The sequence below is a fragment of the Dipodomys spectabilis genome, unplaced genomic scaffold, assembly GCF_019054845.1.
Source record: "Dipodomys spectabilis isolate Male_0828 unplaced genomic scaffold, ASM1905484v1 ptg000025l, whole genome shotgun sequence".
Taxonomy (NCBI): Eukaryota; Metazoa; Chordata; class Mammalia; order Rodentia; family Heteromyidae; genus Dipodomys; species Dipodomys spectabilis.
Window position 1 is genome coordinate 42,258 of NW_024870702.1, and position 12,182 is coordinate 54,439.

The 12,182-nt window shown below is 38.9% G+C and overlaps 1 protein-coding gene across 1 annotated transcript; it reads right to left on the bottom strand.

Annotated features, from left to right (window-relative positions):
- Positions 1–3,384: 3,384 nt before the first annotated feature.
- Positions 3,385–4,659, bottom strand: LOC122104493 (tripartite motif-containing protein 43-like). The gene has a single exon (XM_042675375.1). It carries the CDS (start codon positions 4,657–4,659, stop codon positions 3,385–3,387), a length of 1,275 nt encoding a protein of 424 aa, XP_042531309.1.
- Positions 4,660–12,182: the final 7,523 nt, after the last annotated feature.

Sequence of the window (12,182 nt, forward strand, 5' to 3'; positions counted from 1 at the left end):
ATAAAAGTGTAAACAATGCTTTCGTTTGTACCAATTTCTTATAGGTCTCTTAAGTAAATTTCACTCTAGTACCACTAAAACTAACATTTACTTCATGAATACAGAATGTGTTCATTGTGTCCGTACTAAGTAATTATTATGTAATTTAACATTTTCAACAGCTTGTCAAGCTGCAAAGTAGATCCTCATGGAAGATTGTAGCCTCAGAGAACCTGAAATCTCCCAGTTGCTATCTGGTAAAGCCAGTATTTAATCCCTGGTTAATTTGTCGCCTGATCCCATGGTTAACTAATTTAATTGTTTTATTTACTCTCAAGCTGAAAAATAAATTATGATATGTAAATGGAAAATTGGGCTGTTATCATGTAGAATTAAGTGATAATTCCACTTGTACCTTATATTATTTTCAACCTAAAAATACAATAAAAATTTTCACATTTTGAGCATCTATTAGCCGATAGTACATTATTAATTATATTGTATGTAATCTATTGGCTCATTATTCATGGGCATTCATTTTGATATGTCCATATGTGCATAGAGTGTACCTTGTTTAGCTTTCTCCTTTCCATTTTTTTTCCTTCATCCATTCTCCCAGCTTTACAAACAAACATCAATAAGCTTCATTGTTTCATTTTCATACCTGTAGGAAAAGAATATCTACCACATTTATTTAAAATAAATTTCAGACTTACTATGTTGCTATATCCTTGTCTGATTTCTTGGTTGACTGAAACTTTGTTAATGCCTAAACCATTTAGCTTGCATTAGTTTTCAATATAGCTTCTACTTTATGGAGGTATGAGTGGTAAAGATTTCAGAAAAGCATGTAATTTGCACAAAGTGAGCTATCTACTGATTTTTCAAGGTTATAAGAATAATATGTAAATTGGAGAACAAAATTGGTCTTAACATGTACTTGTCTACAGAAAAGCACGAACAGAAAAGCATAGAAGATCAAGTGATTGGAGTCATTCCTTCTAAAGTTATAGATTTAAGTAAGAGACTCAAGAATAATATGTACACAATTTTTAATTACAGGTTAGTGTAGGAATATTTTTAATCAAAATGATCTGATAGAAAAATGAAAATATCTCCAATGTTTGTATAAAAACAGTTTTATAAATTTTGGGGGTTAAATTGATCCATATTCGCATCTTGACAAAGATATAATCACCAAGCAGGGCACTGGTGACTCACACCTGCAGCTATTCATGAGGCTGATATCTGAGGATCTCATTTCAAAGACAGTGGGGTGGAAAAGTCTGTGAGACTCTATTCTCCAATAAACCACTCAGTAAAAGCCAGAAATGGAACTGTGCCTCACGTGCTAGCTTTGAGCACAAAGATGCGCTGTGACAGCACCCAGCCCCTGAGTTCAACCCCAGGGTCAGGAAGATAGATAGATACATCACCATTGAGTGATTTATCCTCCTATTAATATTATTGTGATCTTGCTTCATTCTGACATCATGGTGTACTAAAATACCAGATTTCTTTCGGTATGGATGTGATAAGATTGCTTTGCTTGAGCCTGGGGTACATCTCAATGGTATGGTGCTTGCTTAGCATGTCTGAGGCCCTGGATTTGAGCACTAGCTTTACAAAAAAAAAACAGAGAAAAAAAGAAACAGCAAGGGTGGTCAGGCAGGGTAGCTCAAGTGATGGAATGCTTGCTTAGCAAGTGGAAGACCCTGAGTTTATAACCCACTTCTGCCAAAGTGAAACAAATCAATGATGACAAAAATCCTCTAAATAATTTTGTGATGAACATATTTGACAATGTGAGCAAATTTCTTAACACTGTTTGCGGCCTATAGTAATACAAAACATTTTTCCTTAAGTCACCTTCATTCTGAATCTAATATATAAGAAGCTAAATTCAATTTTCTCTAAGATGTAAAAGTAAATAATTCTATAATTTTAAGATAACCAATGAGGAAGACAAACTAGCCAGAAGAAATATTATGGAGTTACTCCACTCTAAAAAATGAATATTTTGGGAAGGGAAAAAACAAATCATTTAAATAAGGATACAGGTAGACCCATTGCAACAATGAGATGTACAAGTCGTTATGTTGAAAAACGAATTTACAACTTTGGGGGGGGATAGGGTGTGTGGAGGTGGGGGGAGTATGGGAAGGGATGGGAAAGGGAAACGATACTCTCATACACACATGTAATGTATCTCAATTAAGCCCACTCTCTCCATTTCTTTAACTCACAACCCCTCCAAACAGCCTCTATCCATAACCAAAAGGAAAACTTTAAAAAATGATCTCACTACAGGAATCTGGCTTGCCTATAAAAAAAAAAGTGAACCCTAATAGGCTTGAAGGAGGAAATTAAATATTCCTGGCACTGAGGGGGGTTTTGCCTTTGTTAAACTGAGCACAGTGACACACGATTGGATGTGAAGAGTTGCTTTGTAGGTAAGCAAGCTAAATTTAGTATGATTCATTTCTAGTACTGTGTTCGATTTAATCTTGCAAAAATCAATAAGCCTGTTATCTTTTTCATTCCCTCCTGAATATCTGCCTCATGCCATTAATCTGAGTTTTGTGGGCGCAGTAGCTTAAATGGATGCTATCTTTAAAGCAATAAGATGGCTCTTCCTTTAACTAATCTCTTTGCTTGGGAAACATCAGAACTTCTTCTTTCTTGAGACACCATGAAGACATAGGTAATGCCTAGTGTCTTATGGCCCAGATTTTCTCTATGGTCTGCAGAAAGATGTCATGCAAACTCTGCTTTTGTTCTTCAGGGAAGTAATATCATTTGTGGAAATGCAGAGGGAATATGGAAACTCCTAGCTACTGGTGTTAGAGATGAAGATGAAACAATTAAGAAATAAGCTACTTATAAGCCAAGTTTCATTGTGCCATCCACTGTTTATTATAGTGTTTATCATATGTCAGAATCAAAATTAAACATGCATGCACTAACATTTTTACATCTTGCATTTTATTTTAACTCTATATTTCATAACAAAAATGTAATTACATTACAAAGACAAATAAGAACAGCATAAGTTATTTGCTTCAGTTGAGAAGGGTTCTCTGGTATAGAGAGTTCCCAACACATAGGAAGTCTCTTTACTAGCTGGTCACAGGTGGCTCATGTCTGTAATCCTAGCTACTCAGAATGCTGAGATCTGAGACTCACAGTTCAAAGCCAGCCCTGTCAGGAAAGTCCGAGAGGCCCTGATCTCCAATAACCCACTAGAAAACCAGAAATGACTCTGTGCCTCAAGCGGTAGAGCACTCACTTTGAGCGGAAGAGCTCAGGGATAGTGCCCAGGCCCAGAATTCAATCTCCACAACCAAGAAAAAAAAAAGAAAGAAAAAAAAAAGAAAATAAAAGCTCTTTACTTATGATTATGGGTTACCAGGAGAAAAAACAAGGCTTGACAGGATACTGGAAGGAGTTAGTTGGGTATCTCCAGATAAAGGAATTCTTAGTAGCATTCACAAAACTCACATTTCCATTTTCGAGATCAAGAAACACACCAATGCGGCCCACTGGTCTCTCTATAAAGTGAGGAAGCAATGGAGCGGTGGTAAAGATACTATAATGAATGTTCCCCTTGCCAGAGAAAAGAAGAAAAATGTCCTCAGATTCATTCAGAATAAGGTTGCTCCCTATTGCTGAATTTCTGAAGACGCCCACAGCCCAGGTGGAGAAGCCTTGGACACTGAGCTCCCAGTAATGTTTCCCAGAGCTGAACTCTTGGATTCCTGAAAGAGCAACATAGTTGGATTCTTCATGATTCTGAATCAAATGACAATAGGTGATCTCCACTCGATAATGGTTGAGGTTATCCATCAATCTAGGAATGGAAGGAGGGCTGAGCTCTGGCTTCTTCAGCTGGGGCATGAAGACCAAGGCACTCTCGCATCTTTCCAGGGTGTCTTCTAAATGCCGCAGGAGTTCCAGGTCTAGCTTTTGGTAGGTTTTCATCAGCTCCTGATATATGTTTCTGAGGTTACTGCTTTTCTGAAGCATTTGGGTTTCCATTGTCCTGAGTTGCAGAAAGATGACTCTTCCTTTCTCTTTGAGTATCTCCGAAAGTCGTATTTCCTCCTCCCGGAGACCCAGATGCAGTGCTGAATAAAAATCTTTGGTCATCTCCCTGTGTAGATTCATGTACCAAACCCACTGGTTGATGATGTTCCTCTTCTCGTATATATTGCTCTGGTTTTCTTGTATCTTCTCCCATATAGTGTCCATTTTCTTTAAAATAATCTTCCGTTTGTCTGCAGCAATACAGTCGACAGGTTGGTGTCTGTGAGCCTCATGTTCCCGAGACGGGGAGCAGTGAGGACACAGCAGGCTCTTGTCCACTTCACAAAACATCTGCTTGGTCTCCTCGTGTGTGCAGCATGTATGCTCCTCGGAGCTCAGGAATTGTCGGAGGCTGATTTGTCGGCTGATGGACACCAGACTCTGTAGGGCAATGTTGGTTTTGAGCTCTTCTTGCTGAGAGGGTTGCCTGCACACAGGGCACCTGGCTGGAGTCTCAGCTTCTTCCCAGAGGAAGCGCAGACACGGTCGACACAAACTGTGCCCACAGTGGATGGTGACTGGGTCGATAAAGGTTTCCATGCAGATGGGGCATCTCAACTCTTCCTGGAAGGCTTGGGCAATGTCCCACTCCATCTTTCCAAACAAAGAGGATGGAGAGAGCTGATTCTCCTGCTCTGGTCCTCACCACTGGCAAGCTCTCTCCAAGTGCTGTCCATGGCAAGGCGGTGGGATGTGCGGAATAGCTTGATTCCCTAGTTCCATTTTTTTACACTTTGGGTGGGAGGGCTTAGAGAAGGGTGTGTAGAGAAGGGTGTGCAATTCATTTCCATATCAATTGGAATTGAGATTAAAAACAAGGCCCCACCCTTTTACTGTTGCTTTCAGTGAATTTCTGGTACAAGTTGTGTTTGCCCTTGTTATAACTATGCTCCGAACAACCATTGGAGTATCAAAGTTTATCTGATTTGGAAAAGGGAAGTGGAATCATAGATCAACCAAGGGGGAAGCAATGCAACAGTGATACTCACTAGACACTGTGTTAGAAATGAGCTTTACAACATGGGAGGGGGCAGTCACGAGAACCGAAAGCAGGAGAAAGGGAGGGGATAACACCTTAGGAAAAGAAATATACTTGGTACCTTTTGTTTGTTACTATAACCTTTCTGTGCATCACCTCTATAATAAAATAAAATAATGGTAAGAAAAGAAAAAGAAAAAGAAAGGAAGAAAAAGAAAGAAATAAAGGACAGGAGAAAGAAAGAAAAAAGAAAAAGAAAGAAAAGAAAGAAAGAGAATAAAGAATTGTCTCAGCAAGACAGAAAATATTTCTAGGTGTACCATCAACCAAAAATCGTCAAGCAAACACATAGAACAGGCAGGCTGCTCCCCTATTTATCCTGACTGCTGCAGGCCCTGCCCCTCTGCTCAGATTGGCCAAGCTCAGGTTCACAATTTGCTCAATATTGGCTAGTTTAAATAGGGTAAAATATATTTACATAAGGTGACTTTGAAATGTGGTGAAGGGTACACAAGAAATCTCAAAATATACCCACACCCTCTGCTATTTCCGGAAGAGTCTAGGGTGTGTCTTAATCCCATCATGTAAAGAAACCTATTTAAGACCAAAGCAGTTCCTCTTTTACTCAACAGGAGCCAAACCACCAGACCAAAGCAGGAAATTTTTAGCAAGGTTCTCTGACAATTCTCTTCTCTCTCTCTCTTTTTTTTTTTTTTTTTACTATTTTTTTCTTTTAACTATTTTAATACTAGTCTCCATGTGATTTAATTCACAACACCCAATTAAAAATATTTTCCAATCCCAAGAATGAGAGATTTTAGAACTGATATCTGCACTCTTGCATAGCAAGAAAGCCACTTCTGAACTTTTAATTTGTGGTCCTATACAACGTAGTATTTTTCGAGGTGAAATTACAAGCTTTTTAGAACACATGCTCTTCCCCCCTTTTCCTGGTAGAATAATATCAGGAGCGGTCCAATTTTCCCATGCCATCTTGCTAAATGAATTCAAATGTCCTTGGCCTTAATGTCACCAGGAACTCCTCCTTGAATCCTGAAGACATCTATGTAAACCTGGAGTTCCAGTTGAAGAGTTCCTACTTTTTGAAATACTAGGGTGAAAGGATTGAAGACGCCTTTTTCTCCCAGGTCAAGCAAAACACCAGGTGAGTGCTCTCGTGTTTGACTGTGAGTCATTCCAACCTGGTCTTATCAGAAAAGTTCCCTGCCGAACGCAGAGCATTCTATTCTGAGCCTGACCAAGAGCACACGCCCTTGGCCCCTCTGGGCCCCCAAGAGACCATATTATGCTTCGTATTTTCTGTTTGCTTGTTAAGACCAAGATAAACCTGACCCCTACTCCACCAACTTGCACAATATTCTATCCTGCTGGACGGTTTGTCTGCCCCTCCTATGTTGAAGACCAAGTTGGGCCTGTCGGTATTTTCTTTTTCCTAACACAGGTTCAGCTCCATTTGTTCAGAAAAGCCTGAAGAAAATGTGCCCCACAATACTACTGGATATCAGCTGTAGCAATTCTGAGAGGTGGAACTTTCACATCTCCTCAAATGCCTGGCTTTCACTCTACCCAGATATATTTCCCAGGGACTCGACTTCTCCTACCCTGCCTAGCAAGGCATGGGGTGAAGTTAACATTATGGGACAGGAACTTAACCAACTGATGTAGCTTTAATTGATCATGGGAGACAACAGTGAGACTGTGCTTCAGGACTTGTTACCCTAAGACATCTTGCCTTGGAAGCAGAGTTTCAGGCACACTGTACTGACAGGATCTGTGGTCCATCATGGAGACAAGGGGGACAATATGAGTTCTTGCCCTACCTGTATTTAAAGGGTAATTAGAATATTTTATGCATTGCAACCAGGCATTTGTTTGACCAGACCCATTTTCAACAGCTATTTTTAGGAAACTGAGTTATGAGGGAGTCAGAATAAAGAAAGAACAGACAAGTAACTCAACACACTAGATGAACTTTAATAGAAAGTTGAACAGTAATGCCATGGTCACACACACACACACACACACACACACACACACACACACACACACACACGTATAAATATATTAAGAAACTTACAACATCGTGATTTTCTCCTAAGACTATCCTCTTTTAGGCTCCCTATATTTGAGTGTCTAGAATCCTGTATCATTTGTCATATCCCATTCTGCTTTTGTTTGTTTTTTGGGGGGGTACGGTTGTGGGGCCTGAACTCTGGACCTGGGCACTGTCCCTCAGCTCTTCAGCTCAAGGCTAGCACTCTACCATTTTAGCCACAGCTCCAATTCCAGCTTTTTTCTTTTTGCTTATGTGGTGCTGAGGAATCGAACCCAGGGCCTCATACATGCAAAGCAAGCACTCTACCATTGAGACACCTTCCCAGCCCCCCATTCTGTTTTAAGTCTATCTTTCATATATCACGGAGAATATGTGGCATTTCTCTCTCTGATCTTCGCTTTCTTCACTTAATATGATTTGTTCTAGTTCCACGCCATTCCTGATGGATGAGGCTGTGTAAAATTCCATTGCATCGAGCTACCACATTTTTTTTGCATCCATTCATCTATTTTGGGGCATCTGCGTTGTTTCCGTATCCTGGCTCTTTTGAATAGTGTGGCAATGAACATGGGTGTACAGGAGTATTTATCATATTGGGGTTCATGATGCTTAGGGTAGATGCCTAGGAATAGTGTGGCTGGGTCATACAGAAGGTCTGTGTTGAGATTTTGGGGAACCTACTGACTGCTTTCCACAGTGGTTGTATTAATTTACATTCCCATCAACAGTGAAGTAGGGTTCCTTCTCTATCTCCCTGCCAGCATTTGTTGTGGTCAGAGTTCAAAGTATTCGCCAGTCTAACTGGGGTAAGATGATATCTCAGGGTTCTTTTGATTTGTATTTCCTTTTTGGCCAGGGATGATGAATATTTCGTTATGTGTTTTTTTTGTTTGTTTGTTTTTTGTTTTTATTTTTTTGGCCACACTCACCCCTTCTGAAACGTCTCTCCTTAACTCCATTGCCCATTTAGTGATTTGTTTATTAGGTTTGGGAGGGGTTATTTCTTGAGCAAAATGTATTTGTTGAGTAGTAGGCCTTTGATATACTGCTGGTAATGATGTTTTCCCAATTGGTTGGCTGTCTTTCTAGATTATTAGCTATGTCCTTAGCTGGTCAGAAACCTTTTTTTCAATGTAGTCCCACTTGTTGAGTCACTCTCCTATCCATTGTGCCCCTGGGACTCTATTCAGGAAGTTCCTGCCTGTCTGTACCTATGAGTTTTCATGTCATTTTACAGTACTTTAGAGTTTTGGGTCTGACGTAATCCACTTTGAATTGATGTTAGTGTGTGGTGACAATTAGGGATAAACTTTTAGTTTTCTGCATATGACTGTCATGTTTTCCCAACACCAATAAGAGGCTATTTTTTTTAACTGTTTGCCTTTGGCTCCTTTGTTGAATATGACTATAAATATGTGGTTTTATGGCTGCATCTTCTAATCTGTTCCTTTGAGCTATTGAGATGATCATGCGATTCTTGACCATGGCTCTATTGATGTGATGAATTACATATATTGATTTAGCTACGTTAATTCTGAAAGGAATCCTTCAGATCCATCCCAGGGGAGGATGTGGAGGCTGGAGGCAAGCAGACACAGGAGAAAGATTATTATAAGGTTATTAGAGGGGGCATATTTCCAAGGAGAGGAAGCACAAGGCATCAGTTCCACTCCAGGTAGCTGGAGTGTCTGGGGGCAGGAAGTGAGGTAGGTGCATGCTCAGGTGAATCTGGAAAGAGAGAGGGAGCTGGCCAGCTGTTTGGCCAGAACTCCAGGGCAGGGCGGTGCTTAGGTATGTGTGGTGCTGAGGAAAAAATATGGGGATAATACTAACAAAATCAGCCTTCATCTTTGAGATGAAGACTACTTAGTCATAATGTAAGATTTTTTTAGCAGTTTCTAGATTTTTTTTGGCTAATATTTTATTGAGGAGATCTGCATTAGTGCTCATCAGAGAAATTAGTCAATTGTTGTCTCTTTTTTTTTTTTTTTTTCAGAGCCTTACCTTATTTTGGGATGAGTATGATATTGCCTTCATAGAATTAGTTTGGGATTACTCCCTCTACATCTATTTCCCGGAAAAGCTTGGGGAGTATTGATATTAGTTCACCTTTAAAAGTCTCACAGAATGCAGTGGTTAGTCCATTGGGCCTTGGCTTTTCCTTGTTGGAAGACTTCTGATTACTTCATCAATCTCCTTGTATGCTATTTGTTTGTTTAGTTGTTTAGTTGGTTCAGTTTAGGCAGTTAGTATGTTTCTAGAAATTCTGCTTGGTTTTCCTTCTTTAGTGAGTGTAGATTTTGAGTGTAGTCCTTTATAATTATTTGGATTTCTTGGGTGTTTGTCATAATATTACCTGTGGTGTCTCTGATATTGTTTATATAAATTTCCTCTCTTCTTTTTATCATTAATCTCACAATTAGTATGTCAATTTTATTAATTTGTTTTCCAAAATATTCCCAGCTTTTTGTTTCATTGATTTTTTTCTTTTTGGGTCTGGTCATGGGGCCTGAACTCCGGGCCTGGGTGCTGTCCCTCAAATCTTCACCTCAAGGCTAGCACTCTACCACGAGCCACAGTGCCACTTCTGGCTTTTTTTCTGCTTATGTGGTGCTGAGGAATCAAACACAGGGCCTCAAGCATGCAAGGCAAGTGCTCTACCACTGAGCCACCTTCCCAGCCCTTGTTTCATTGATTTTTATGGATAGTTTTTTTATAGTTTCTGTTTTGTTGATTTCTGCCCTAATTTTTGCTATGTATCTCCAGTTAGTCACTTTAGATTTGAGTTTTTCTAGCAGTTACAATTGCATCAGGAGGTTATTTACTTTAATGTTTCCATTTTTTTCATATGTACAATTAGTGCTATGACCTTTCTTTACAACATTGCCTTTGTTCTATCCCAGAGGTTCCATTGTGATGTGTTTACATTTTCATCGAGTTGTAAGAATATTATAATTTCTTCCTGAATTTTTTCTGTGACCTGGGTGTTAGTCAGTACTGTGCTGTTCAATCTCCATGTTTTTGAGTAATTTCTAAAGTATGATTTGCTCTTAATAATTTGATTGATTCCACTGTGTTTGGATATAACGGTAGGATTTATGCCAATCTCCTTGTATTTGCTGAGGTTCTTTGCATGTGTGATCTATGTTTGAGAATGTTCCATAGGCTGCTGAGAAGAAGGTGTATTAGGTCATTGTTGGGTAGAAAACTAGATGTCTGCTAAGTCCATTTTTATTATTGTGTCATTTAGTTCAGAGGCTTCTTTGTTTATATTTGTTTGGTTGATGTATCCTCTGAGGAGAGTAAGGTGTCAAAATCTCCCAATATTATTGCATTTGAGTCTATTTTGTTCGGTAAGGCTGAGAGTATTTGTTTAACCTGTTTAAGCACTCCATTGCTTGGTGCATAGATATTGACCACTCTGATTTCCTCTTCATGCATCAATCACTTTATTAGTATGTAATGTCCTTACTTGTCTCTGTATTTATTTTAGTAAGTCTACTTATCAGATAGTAATATGGCTACTCCTGTTTTCTTGCAGGGTACATTTGAATGGAAGATCTCTTTCCAACGCTTTGCTCACAGTTGGTTTTTATCTTTGGCTGTGAGATTGGTCTCTTAGCAAAATCAAATGAATAGATCTTTTACTTTTGATCCAATCTGCTTTTCGTTTTCTTTCGTTGGGGAATTGAGTCTGTTAATGTTTAGGGTTATTATAGAAATGTGTCAATTTTCTTGCCATTTACTTATTTTCCTGTATTTTGTTTCTTTTCTTTTCCCGTGCTTACTAAATTTGTCTTGTGGTGGTTTCTGTCTGATATGTTTCTTTCATTTTCTTTGTTTTTTTTTTCAGATTGTATTCCTCCCTTTAGAATTGTTTGTAATGCCAGTTTGATGTTCATGACTTCCTTTAATCTTTGTTTGTCATGGAAAGTTTTATTTTCTCTGTCAAATATAAATGATTGCTTCAATGGGTCACAGTTTGGTTTGGCAGTTGTTGATTTTCAGGATTTAGATAATATCATTCCAGGCTCTCTTTGCATTGAGGGACTGTGTAGAGAAGTTCGCAGTGATTCTCATTTTATTTCCATTGTAATATATGTCCTTCTTTGATTTTAGAGCAATTAAAGCCAATTCCTTGCTATTCAAGTCTAATATTTTTACTATGATGTGTCTAGAAATATTTCTCCTTGTATCCTGTCTGCTAAGGGTTCTATATGCTTCTGTTTGTGGGTGAGATTTTCTCTCTTAAGATGGGGAACTACTATGTTATTATACCAAATAGGTTTTCCATGCCTCTATTAAATTATGCTCCCTCGTTGATTCTAATTATGCATAGATTTAATTTCTTGGCTGCTTTGGCCAAATCTTGGATTTCCCTTTGGAATGTTCTAAGTGTTTTTTTAATTGTGAAAATATCATACAGAGGGGTTACAATTACATGGGCAAGATAGTGAGTACATTTCTTATCAAGCGTTGTTGCCTCCTCCTTTGTTTCCCCTTTTATCCCTACTCCTCTCCATCCCCCCATCCCACGGCAAAGTTGTAAAAAGTTCGTTTTTCGACATAACGTCTGCCTTTGACTTTCTGTTCCAGTTCTTCTGATTTATTCTTGACTCCTGATATGCTATTTTCCATTTCACTTATTCTGTTAACTATGACTTCTACTGGTGTTTGCATTGTGGAAAATGAGCCCTTTATGCTATTAATATCAGTTCTCCAAGTATTAATTTCATCTGTTAATGAAGGGTTTACTGTGTTTTTTATTTTCTTTGTCGGTCGTGGGGCTTGAACTCTGGGCCTGAGTGCTTTCTCTCAGCTGTTCAGCTCATGGCGAGTGCTCTACTACTTGAGCTACAGCACCACTTCCAGTTTTCTGGTGGTTTATTGGAGATAAAATTTCAAGGACTTCCTGCCCGGTCTGGCTTTGAACCATGATCCTCAGATCTCAGCTTCTTGAGTAGCTAGGATTACAGGCAAGATCTGTTGATGCCTGGCTTAAGAAATCTTGGAATTCCTTTGTCATGTGTTCTTTCTTTTTCTTTTTTTAAATTTTTTACC